Source organism: Schistocerca nitens, chromosome 9 (assembly GCF_023898315.1).
Source record: "Schistocerca nitens isolate TAMUIC-IGC-003100 chromosome 9, iqSchNite1.1, whole genome shotgun sequence".
Lineage (NCBI taxonomy): Eukaryota > Metazoa > Arthropoda > Insecta > Orthoptera > Acrididae > Schistocerca > Schistocerca nitens.
The window spans coordinates 396,085,826-396,098,785 of record NC_064622.1 but is presented as its reverse complement, the minus strand read 5'-3'; the positions used below and the strand labels follow the sequence as shown (position 1 = coordinate 396,098,785).

The window sequence follows — 12,960 nt, the reverse complement described above, 5'->3', positions numbered from 1 at the left end:
TTAGAACTACTTAAACCTAACTAACCTAAGGACAGCACACAACACCCAGCCATCACGAGGCAGAGAAAATCCCTGACCCCGCCGGGAATCGAACCCGGGAACCCGGGCGTGGGAAGCGAGAACGCTACCGCACGACCACGAGATGCGGGCACAAACTGTGAACACTGTTGCAAACAGTTTACGATGTGGTTGTTGTCAGTGGATACTTTTTCCACACAATCGTACTACGGCACACCTATTACCATTTTCCTGTCCATATGTAAGGACGCCTGCCGCTGTGACCATGCGGTTCTAGGCGCTTCACTCCGGAACCACGCGGCTGCTACGGTCGCAGGTTCGAATCCTGCCTCGGGCATGGATGTGTGTGATGTCCTTAGGTTAGTTAGGTTTACGTACAATCATGCTCATAAATTAAGGATAATTGCAGAATGTGGTGCCACACAAAGCGGCACTACACAAAACTGGCGCCAATAGCATAGAAACATAGCGAACACACACGACACAGATCTGTAAGTCTACGATATTAGTGATAAGTTGAGAAAACCGTCACGAAACACATGTACTACAAAAAGCCATTGTTTCCTGCGCATCTACCCCGACATCAATATTGCATATGATCAGCGTGCACAGGTACACAGCCCGCACAACGGGTTGGCATACTCTGGATCAGGTGGCCGAGCAGCTGCTAAGGTATAGCCTCCCATTCTTGAACCAGTGCCTGTCGGAGCTCCTGAAGTGTCGTAGGGGTTTGAAGACGTGCAGCGATACGTCGATCGAGAGCATCCCAGACGTGCTCGATAGGGTTTAGGTCTGGAGAACAGGCAGGCCAGTCCATTCGCCTGATATCTTCTGTTTCAAGGTACTCCTCCACGATGGCAGCTCGGTGGAGCCGTGCGTTATCATTCATCAGGAGGAAGGTGGGACCCACTGCATCCCTGAAAATGCGGACATACTGGTCCAAAATGACTTCCCGATACACCTGACCGGTTACAGTTCCTCTGTCAAAGACATGCAGGGGTATACGTGCACCAATCATAATCTCACCCACACCATCAAACCACGACCTCCATACAGGTCCCTTTCAAGGTAATTAAGGGGTTGCTTCCTGGTTCCTGGTTCATTCCAGATGAAAACCCGGCGAGAATCACTGTTCAAACTATACCTGGACTCATCCGTAAGCATAACCTGGGACTACTGTTCCAATGACCATGTACCGTGTTCTTGACACCAGGTTTACGGGCTCTGCTGTGACCAGGGGTCAGTGGAACGCACCTTGCAGTTCCTCGGGCGAATAAACCATGTCCGTTCAGTCGTCTGTAGACTGTGTATCTGGAGAAAACTGTTCCTGTGGTTGCAGTAAGGTGCTGAGCAAGGCTACCTGCAGTACTCCGTGGCCGTCTGCGGGCACTGATGGTGAGATATCGGTCTTCTTGTGGTGTTGTAAACTGTGGACGTCCCATAGTGTAGCGCCTGGACACGTTTCCTGTCTGCTGGAATGGTTGTCATACTCTGGAGATCACACTTTTTGGCACACGGTGGGCCCGTGCTACGACCTTCTGTCTTTGATCAGCCTCCAGTCGCCCTAGTATTTTACCCCTCATAGCGTCGTCAATATGTGTTCTTTGAGCCATTTTCAATACACAGCCACCATTAGCACGTCTGAAAACATCTACTCACTTACTAGGTGCACTGTACTCTGACATGCACCAGGATACCTCTGCGTATGTGGACTGCTGCTAGCGCCACCGTGCGACGACCGCAGGACACATGCACCGCATGGTCATACCCCAAGGTGATTTAACCCTTTGTTTCCTGACATAAGAAAAAATTTTATTTTTAACATTTTCTTTGCAGAATTTATGCTATTGTGGCCTCAAATGACGGTAGGATTTTTTGTAAAATTTTATTTTATTTTTTACAACTTTTTTCACTCCTGGTACTCAGAAGTACCGTCAGACTCCATGGACAGAATCACAACATGCGCAGAAAAATGCTCCAATTTTTATAACTTGTACTTTATTCCACATAAATATTAAATATTTTTACATTGGAAAATTAATTATCAAAAATATGATATTTCTGAATTTTTTTTTAAATTCGCATAAATTTACCTTACTATGTGTTTGTCTCTCCACATTCTGTGTGTCCGGTATTCACATTGAGTGAAGGTGTAAACGGCAAAGAACACTCTGAGGCATCATTATTCGAACAAGTGGAGTTTGTTTGACAATCTGCCTCTTGCAAATCGCACGAAAAAGCTTTGTCAAAATTATTAACATTTTCATCATCATCTTCGATGTCAGTATCCTCTGTAATATCAGAAGGAATGTCCTCATACAAAATTGCTTCAATCTCTGCATCACTCAAAGGTCGAAAGTAGCCACCAGTTTTACGATTTTCGTCCATCTGTGTGAGAAAAAGTGGACAGAACAACTAGTGAGAGGTAACGCAGTGTTGCTGCAATAAAGTGTTCGCACAACCTGACGGTACTAATAAGTCCGCTTTATATTTTCCATTTTATCTCATTCACTTGTAACGTAATGCTTCAAACTATTATAAAAAAACAAAGAAGGTAAGTACTTACAATGGAAAACTCAGCGGAAGTTTCAATAAATTACGCACAAATTCAGGCAACACCATGGAAACAAGCACATACAATCTTCTGTTTTCACAGCAGCGTGCGAAAAACAATTTCAAGCTCTCACAGCCAGAGAGGTCTATGTATTGCAAAATAACATCTATGAAACAGTAGAGCAGAGTTACTGTTACGTACCGACAGGCTCTCAGATCACGAAACTGCACCACTAGAAAGTAATGAGAGTAAAAACTTACTGGTACTTTTAAGTACCATCAGGCAACAAAGGGTTAAAACCGCAAACCGCCCACCATAGCGTTGTTTCACCATGTATCACCATTATCCTTAATTTATGACCATGAGTGTAGTTGTAAGTCTAGGGGACTGATGACCTCAGATGTTAAGTCCCATAGTGCTTAGAGCCATTTGAACCCTATGTAAGGACCATCAAGGCATGTTCCTGGTTGACACATCAGGCCATCACGTCTCAGTGCTGCACTACACCAGAGCGACTCGGCAACTGTAGTGAGGCGGATGCCCCCTCGTATCAAAGTGCGAGTGCTCCGCAGTCACAGACACCACAACTGCCTCTTCTACATCTACGTCTTTATTCTTTAAGCCTACTTGCGGTGTGTAGTGGAGGGTGTTTTGTGTGCCACTGTCACTCCCCACCCGCCCCCCTTTTCTGTTCGAGCCGCGAATACGAGGTGCGACAATAATGAGACTGATGTGAAAAAAAAATGTTGCTTACCGTTTTAGTCAAGATTAGTGTTGTCTCCTCCAAAGTAGTTCCCTTCTGACTGCACACACATTTTCCAGTTCTTCTGCCACTGATGGTAACATTCCTGGAACTCACTTTCTGTAATATCCTCCAAGACCCTCGTTACAGCTTTTTGGACCTCTTGTGTTGTCCGTCTCTAATGACCTCTCGACGGGACGTTAAACACTAATTTCCTCTTCCTCCTTGTGTTGTTTGAAAATGGTGGCCCTTGACCGCCATTTTGACACTTGGAAATAGAAAAAAGTCGCACGGAGCGATATCTAGTGAATAAGGTGGCTGTGGTAGTACTGAAATTTGTTTTGAGGTTAAAAATTGCTGTACTGAGAGAGCAGTATGGGATGGCGCATTGGGGACCATTTTTGCACAAATCTTTCTCATATCAAGATCTTTAGTTATTATTAGACGTACCGTTTCTCGATTGATGTTCAGTTCTTCGGCAATCATTTTCACGGATAATCTTCGATCAGATCGTACGAGTTCACGCAACCTGGCCAAGTTGACATCCGTCCGTGAGATTGATGGTCGTCCACTGTGGTCTTCAACATTCGTTTAGCCTTCACTAAACATGTTATGCCAATGAAAAACTTGAGCTCTTGACATAACCTCCTCTCCAAAAGCCTTCTGAAGCTTATCGTAAGTTGTCATCGCGTTTTCACCCAGTTTAACGCAAAAAGAAATGACATACCGTTGCACAATATTATGCGGTTCAATTTCCGTGACGAGAGACACAAACACGTGTTAACTTATTACAGCACAACTCAAGACTGAGCCGTTGCATCGATGTGCCGCTTGGACTAGAAGCAGCTTATAGACCAAAGTCAAAGATATTGTGCCTATGCAAGCCTTCAGGGTTGCCACATCTTGCAAAGAAAATCAGTCTCATTACTTTACTGTCGCACCTCGTAGTTCGCAGGAGGAATCATTACACTTCCATGTGGACTCGAATCTGTCTAATTTTATCTTGATGGTCTTTCCGCGAGATACACGCAGGAGCACCGTATTTGTTGACTCTACTAACAACGTACTCTCTCGGAATTGTAATAATGAACCATACTGAGCCGGCTAGTGTGGCCGAGCGGTTCTAGGCGCTTCAGTCTGGGACCGCGCGACTGCTAGGGTCGGGTTCGAATTCTGCCTCGGGCATGGATGTGTGTGATGTCCTTAGGCTAGTTAGGTTTAAGTAGTTCTACGTTCTAGGTGTCTGATTACCTCAGATGTTAAGTCCCATAGTGCTCAGAGACATTTTTTTGAACCATACTGTGATGGAGAATGCCTCTCTTGCAGCGTCTACCACTGGAGTTGGTTGTTCGTCTCTGTAACATTTTCGTAAAGTGCTTACTGTCACGAGAACGCGCTATTCTTCTTTGAATCTTTTCTATTTATTCTACCAATCCTACCTGGCAATCGCCTCAAAGTGACGAGCAGTACTCAAGCACTGTTCGAACGAGTGTTTTGCAGCAAGCTACGAACCTAGCTCATGGACTACATTTTCCATGAATCTGTTGTGTCCCTCGCAATTAATTTTATGTGGTCCTTCCGTTTCAAATCGCTCCGTACACATTGAGCAGTGCGCGGATCGTTTTCGTGCCGTTTATTACTTGACATCTTGTCTTTGCGATGCTGCCGTCCCGTTTCTTATTCGATTTACTTGCTTGCCTGCCCGTGAGTGGCAGCAGCAGCGCTTATCGACAAGAGCACTGTCGTACTATCTTTGGAGCGACCGCTAGTATTTCCGAGTCGTTGTGTGTCGGGAGTTCAGTCGGGATGGAGCTCCAGTAAGGTCTGCACAGCCAGTACTCGCCGACCGCTGGCGACTCACATGCACTTTCTGGCGGAAGGAGACTCGAGCGGGGACGACCGTTGGTTGGTCGTTCGGTCGGTCGCCTCATCGGGCGACGTATATTTGGCTTCCGGGTCCCTTCAATTGGTCATCTTGCGGGACTTGGGTCGGTTCCTTCCTTCTGCAGAGATGTCGGGTGGCCAATGGGCCGGTGTTCCCTCTGCATGGTTGGGTCCGAGCCAGTGTCTCCGGGGAGGTGGGGGGGGGGGGGGGGGGTCGTCCGAGTTGCGAAAGGACATCAAGGTAGTCGGTGACGGAGCAGCAGTGAGGTCCTGACAGCCATGACTTGGCCAACCGTTGCCGCCACACGTGACCTGAGTTGGAACGACCTTGGTTGGTCGTTCAGTCCGTCGTCTCATCGAACGACGTGTATTTGGTCGCCGACCGCTTCTGGGTTCTCCGTGTGTGTCGACCTGTGATTCGTCCTTTGTACCACAGTCACTGGTTTTAGTATCGTTCGAGTTGTTTGTGCAAGTGTTTCCGCGGAACCGTGTGTAGCTTGTGGTTTTGACTGACCAGTTATCGGAACGTTCTCTGCGTGTTGGAGACAGTCGGTCGCTTGCGACAGAGCAGCGAGTGTGTCTTTTCTTTGTCGTGTTGATGCTCTCCGGCACGGCGTGTAGTTCGACAGCTTGGTGTTGTTCTCCTTTTCTCTTTGAGTGTTTATTGTGCCTTGACTGTGTTTATACGCCAGTTATTAAGACATAATACTGCTGCGATCCTCGTCTTCGCTGGTACTTTTGGCTGTCGTGCTTTTGGTCCGGTGGAAGAGAATTGATTAGGCGGTTGGTTGGTTCGTCAGCCGACCGTAGGTCGTGCTGCAACCCGATTGTTTAGTGTTACGCTTGGCTGTTTGTCTCACCTAAACTGTGGTTAGAGTTTCCTCCCCAGGCCGACCCTTGGAGCACTTCTGAGCACCACTGTTTGTTGTTTGTGATTGTCATTTTATTTGGTCGCAGGTACTGTGCCAGGCCTTCAGCCATGTATTAATATTGCCTGTTTTATGTTTAGTATATGGCCTTCAGCCGAACTTCATAACAACTTTAAGATTAGGCCTGCAGCCGTGTTTCATTTACAATTCTTGTTGCTCTGTATTTAGGCCTTCAGCCGAGTTTGTTTCAGAATCTGTGGCTTTAATATGTAAATCCTTGTCTGTAAGGTTTCTCTTTAATTACGAGGGCAGTTCAATAAGTAATGCAACACATTTTTTTTCTGAAACAGGGGTTGTTTTATTCAGCATTGAAATACACCAGGTTATTCCCCAATCTTTTAGCTACACAACACTATTTTTCAACGTAATCTCCATTCAATGCTACGGCCTTACGCCACCTTGAAATGAGGGCCTGTATGCCTGCACGGTACCATTCCACTGGTCGATGTCGGAGCCAACGTCGTACTGCATCAATAACTTCTTCATCATCCGCGTAGTGCGTCCCACGGATTGCGTTCTTCATTGGGCCAAACATATGGAAATCCGACGGTGCGAGATCGGGGCTGTAGGGTGCATGAGGAAGAACAGTCCACTGAAGTCTTGTGAGCTCCTCTCGGGTGCGAAGACTTGTGTGAGGTCTTGCGTTGTCATGAAGAAGGAGAAGTTCGTTCTGATTTTTGTGCCTACGAACACGCTGAAGTCGTTTCTTCAATTTCTGAAGAGTAGCACAATACACTTCAGAGTTGATCGCTTGACCATGGGGAAGGACATCGAACAGAATAACCCCTTCAGCGTCCCAGAAGACTGTAACCATGACTTTACCGGCTGAGGGTATGGCTTTAAACTTTTTCTCGGTAGGGGAGTGGGTGTGGCGCCACTCCATTGATTGCCGTTTTGTTTCAGGTTCGAAGTGATGAACCCATGTTTCATCGCCTGTAACAATCTTTGACAAGAAATTGTCACCCTCAGCCACATGACGAGCAAGCAATTCCGCACAGATGGTTCTCCTTTGCTCTTTATGGTGTTCGGTTAGACAACGAGGGACCCAGCGGGAACAAACCTTTGAATATCCCAACTGGTGAACAATTGTGACAGCACTACCAACAGAGATGTCAAGTTGAGCACTGAGTTGTTTGATGGTGATCCGTCGATCATCTCGAACGAGTGTGTTCGCACGCTCTGCCATTGCAGGAGTCACAGCTGTGCACGGCCGGCCCGCACGCGGGAGATCAGACAGTCTTGCTTGACCTTGCGGCGATGATGACACACGCTTTGCCCAACGACTCACCGTGCTTTTGTCCACTGCCAGATCACCGTAGACATTCTGCAAGCGCCTATGAATATCTGAGATGCCCTGGTTTTCCGCCAAAAGAAACTCGATCACTGCCCGTTGTTTGCAACGCACATCCGTTACAGACGCCATTTTAACAGCTCCGTACAGCGCTGCCACCTGTCGGAAGTCAATGAAACTATACGAGACGAAGCTGGAATGTTTGAAAATATTCCACAAGAAATTTCCGGTTTTTTCAACCAAAATTGGCCGAGAAAAAAAATGTGTTGCATTACTTATTGAACTGCCCTCGTATTTTGAATTCTTGAAACGGCCTTCAGCCTGTTCTGTAAATGTTTATCTTAAGGTTGTCTTTGATTATTCTTGAATAATTGCTTGGGCCTTCAGCCGACAAGATACTTCAAGTTTTCTTAAGATGTTTTTCTGTTGTGCTGTGTAAAGGCTTATCTTTAAAGTCTCTCTTTTATTATGTAAAGAAATTTTTTTAATTGGGCTTTAGCCGAAGAATTAACTTTAATTTTCCTTAATATGGCCTTTAGCCGGAATTTGTAAATGCTTGGCTTTTAGCTGATGTGAAAAATTATTTCGGCCTTTAGCCGAAAAGATATTGTAATTTTACTTTAGTAAGACCTTCAGCCGTTACGCTAAATCCTGGTGTTTTAAAATCAATCATTTAAACTTATTCTGGAGAAGTTATTTGGGCCCACAGCCGTGAATTGATCTTTGTTGTTTTAAAGAGAAAACTGTACATTGGTTTGAGTAATAAAGTTGTGTGTAATTGACCTTGGCCCCTTTCCACAACCTGATCCGCTCTGTCCTGCGATACCAGATTCCACACATACTCCTAGATATTGTATGAAAGTAACTTGTTTCCAGTGTAATCAAACAATAAAGGGTCTTTCTGTGTATGTGTTTGCAATACGATACATTTTTAACACGAGGGTCAGTTGCCACTCCTTGCACCAAGCGCAGTTCATCTGCAGGTCTTCCTGCATTTCGCTACAGATTTCCGGCGTCGCAACTCCTGTATATACAACAGCATCATCCGCGAAAAGCCTCGTGGAACTTCCAACTTTATCCGCTATGTCATTTATATATATATTGTGAGAAGTAATGGCTTTATTACACTTCTCTGGGTTCGCAGCCTGTGGTCCAGTGGCTAGCGTTGCTGCCTCTGGATCACGGGGTTCGATTCCCGAACGTGTTGGGCATTTTCTGTGCCCGGGGACTGGGTGTCTGTGTTCTCCTCATCATTTCATCACATCATCATTCGTGTCAGTAGCTAGATTGGATTGTGTAAAAATTGGACTGTGTAAGCACTGAGACTTTGTACGGGCGCTGATGACCGCGCAGTTGAGCGCCTCACAAACCAAAGATCGTGGACACTTCTCTGGGACATGCCTGAAGTTACTTTTGCGTCTCAAGAGTCTCTCCATTCAGAGTGTAATGGTTGCTATGTTCAGCTTGCTACAAGTCTGTTTAGTCCGATCACACACTTGAGTGTGGAGCTAAATGGTTCAAATGGCTCTAAACACTATGCGACTTAACATCAGAGGTCATCAGTCCCCTAGACTTAGAACTACTTAAACCTAACTAACCTAATGACATCACACACATCCATGCCCGAGGCAGGATTCTAACTTGCGACCGTAGCATCAGCGCGGTTCCGGAGTGAAGCGCCTTGAACCTCTCGGCCACAAAAAAATGGTTCAAATGGCTCTGAGCACTATGGGACTTAACTTCTAAAGTGGCTAATGGCTCTGAGCACTATGGGACTTAACTTCTAAGGTCATCAGTCCCCTAGAACTTAGAACTACTTAAACCTAACTAACCTAAGGACATCACACACATCCATGCCCGAGGCAGGATTCGAACCTGCGACTGTAGCGGTCGCGCGGTTCCAGACCGTAGCGCCTTTAACCGCTTGGCCACCCCGGCCGGCGCTCGGCCACAGCGGCCGGCAGTGTGCAGCTAAGTAAGACACTAGTACAAATGGCATATTTCCACTTGTCTGGTATGTCCTCATGCGTGCCTTCATTCATTGAAACTTACACTACCAAAGGTCTTTCATTTCCGCCTCCACGTCCCTCCCATGGGACACATTTACAGCCACGTGTCCATACGACCTTTTTTGCTCCTTATCCACCCTTTTCTACAGTTTATTCCGACTGAACAAAATCATCCTGCATATTCTGACACCATTGCTGCATTTCTCTTTATTTCAATTTCACATTTCACCACACCTTTTTCCACTGCTCTGGTATCGCACGTTCCTTACTCAGCTGAAGCTATGGGAATTAAGATATGCATATTAAAACTGTGTGCCCGATCGAGACTCAACCTCGGGACCTTTGCCTTTCGCAGGCAAGTGCTCTACCATCTGAGCTACCGAAGCACGACTCACGCCTGGTACTCGCAGCTTTACTTCTGCCAGTATCTCGTCTCCTACCTTCCAAACTTTACAGAGCACTTCTCTGCAGAGTGAAAATCTCATTCTGGAAACATCCCCCAGGCTGTGGCTAAGCCATGTCTCCGCAATATCCTTTCTTTCAGAAGTGCTAGTTCTGCAAGGTTCGCAGGAGAGCTTCTGTAAAGTTTGGAAGGTAGGAGACAAGGTACTGGCAGAAGTAAAGCTGTGAGGACGGGGCGTGAGTCGTGGTTCGGTAGCTCAGATGGTAGAACACTTGCCCGCGTAAGGCAAAGGTCCCGAGTTCGACTCTCGGTCGGGCACACAGTTTTAATCTGCCAGGAAGTTTCATATCAGCGCACACTCCGCTGCAGAGTGAAAATCTCATTCTGGAAACATCCCCCAGGCTGTGGCTAAGCCATGTCTCCGTAATATCCTTTCTTTCAGGAGTGCTAGTTCTGCATGGTTCGCAGGAGAGCTTCTGTAAAGTTTGGAAAGGTAGGAGACGAGGTACTGGCAGAAGTAAAGCTGTGAGTACCGGGCGTGAGTCGTGCTTCGGTAGCTCAGATGGTAGAGCACTTGCCCGCGAAAGGCAAAGATCCTGAGTTCGAGTCTCGGTCGGGCACACAGTTTTAATCTGCCAGGAAGTTTCATATCAGCGCACACTCCGCTGCAGAGTGAAAATCTCATTCTGGAAGTTATGCATAGATTAATAAAGTAAACTGTTGGAAGACGGTGAGCAAAGTTTACTATTTAAGTTTCCATTGCTTTCAATGTCTCGATCAGCAAAGAAAACTAGTATAGCATCGACAAAACGTCCATTAATGCTGTGAGTGCCGTGTATTATTATTACCCTGAACCTGCAAATTACTGCTGCAAACTAGGGAGGCGCTGTGGCTGGCTGGCCACTCACCGGGGCTGGTCCGTGATGGCGTCGGCCGCCTGCTGGGAGAGCCAGGAGAGCGCGCTGCAGTCGCAGCGCCACGGGTTGCCCTCCAGCCTGAGCTCCGCAAGGGACGACCAGGGCAGGCTGTCCGCGCCCAGACGCTCCAGCGCGTTGTTGTCCAGCCGCACCTGTCGCGCACCGTCGAGACCAGTCTCAGCACCTGGAGCTTTGCTAGCCATCATGACATTAGAAAAGGCGAAAGTCTACGAACTTCCAGCACGCTGGAATAGCTGTGGGTCAGCAATCAGCACAACGAAAAACCAGCCAAATTTGCAAATTTTTTTTTATTCGCTCGATGACTAGTTTCGGGCCGGGAGCCATTCTCAGATCATCGTACAGGGCAGAAAAGCAAATGTACAGTCATGTACGATGGAGGTATCAGCAATTTTTTTAAGCACATACAAAAAATACAGAACATATCGTTTCACGACCTGCGTAACAAAATCAAAAACGGTATTTCCGAAAATGCAAAAGCCATGTCAAAAATACGCAAACGAACAGTTACAGCACATACAGATAATTGGCAGTCTACTCCTTCTGCTGCCGAAAGGAAACATTGGAAACTGGGAGCCTTATCAAGATGTTGGAAATCTCATGTATTTATTAAAATATTCTCTAACCACCAAAAATACAAGAATTAATACAGTAACAGTACAAGCCAACACTAAAATTATGTTGTTGTGGTCTTCAGCCCAGAGACTGGTTTGAGGCAGCTCTCCAGGCTACTCTATCCTGTGCAAGCTTCTTCATCTCCCAGAACCTACTGCAACCTACATCCTTCTGAATTTGTTTAGTGTATTCATCTCTTGGCCTCCCTCTACGATTTTTACCCACCGCGCTGCCATCCAATACTAAATTGGTGATCCCTTGATGCCTCAGAATATACCCTACCAACCGATCCCTTCTTCTAGTCAAGTTGTGCCACAAAATTCTCTTCTCCCCAATACCTCCTCATTAGTTATGTGATCTACCCATCTAATCTTCAGCATTCTTCTGCAGCACCACATTTCGAAAGTTTCTATTCTCTTTTTGTCTAAACTATTTATCGTCCACGTTTCACTTCCATACATGGCTACACTCCATACAAATACTTTCAGAAAAGGCTTCCTGACACTTAAATCTATACTCGATGTTAACAAATTCCTCTTCTTCAGAAACGCTTTCCTTTCCATTGCCAGTCTACATTTTATATCCTCTCTACTTCGACCATCATCAGTTATTTTGGTACCCAAATAGCAAAACTCATTTACTACTTTAAGCGTCTCATTTCCTAATCCAATACCCTCAGCATCACCCGATTTATATTTTTCCAAAAATGTCAACTACCTAAACTCACTGAACAGTTCAACGCAGCAGCGCCACATACGGCGCGTATGACAAAGTTGTTCGCCATGTTGGCACGTAAAAATCATGGAACTGATACATAATGTCTTTTCCTGTTCCTTCAACTGCCTCGTGCTTCATTTGCGCTATAGTCACTCTGACCACACACTACGAGACGTCCATCTTTCTGTGCACGACTGGGAGACCTGTGGCAACACGCTCCCGCACTTTCATTTATCTCCACCGAGTAGTTAATACGTTATGTTACTATATCTAGGCCGTCTTTCAGTTTTGCAGAGCGTGTAGATAACTGGGGTGTAGCGAAGCCACTTAAATCATATAACAATGTCAAGTCTTCCGGTCCAGACTGTATACCAGTTACGTTCCTTTCGAACTGTACTGATGTAAGAGCTCTATACTTAGGAATCGTATACAACCGCTCGCTCGACGAAATATCGGCACCTATGGTCTGGAAGGTTGCACAGGTCACTCTAATACACGAGAAAGAAAATTGAAGTCTTTTTTCCCTTACCTTTTGCCGTATTTTTATGGGTCTGGGATGCTAATTGTCGGATTTGGCAATGATAGTGGTAAACGCCCTTCGTGTCACCATGGATCGCTATGAGTGGATGCAGAAGGGAGGGGGGGGGGGGGAGGCGATGTTTGAATCTAAAGTATCTGATTAGTAGGAGGGACTGGAATTGGTAGGAGCGAGGGTAACATTATGGAGGCCAGAGAGGAAAACTGGAGGCTTGATCTAAGGAGGGGTCCTGAGAGATAAGGCTACAGGTTATAGAATGGGTAGATGTGATAGAATGGGTAGATGTCAGCGCAGTGTGGTGGGTTAGGAAGATAGAGCCTGTTGA

At 46.2% G+C, this 12,960-nt stretch overlaps 1 protein-coding gene across 1 annotated transcript in view; it reads right to left on the bottom strand.

Moving 5' to 3' along the window:
• Window positions 1–12,960, bottom strand: part of LOC126203380 (chondroadherin-like protein) — a 219,421-nt gene that overhangs the window by 29,590 nt on the left and 176,871 nt on the right. The window contains exon 7 of the mRNA XM_049937677.1: window positions 10,739–10,899. Coding sequence (XP_049793634.1) covers window positions 10,739–10,899 — 161 coding nt within the window. The remainder of the gene's footprint in view (window positions 1–10,738; window positions 10,900–12,960) is intronic.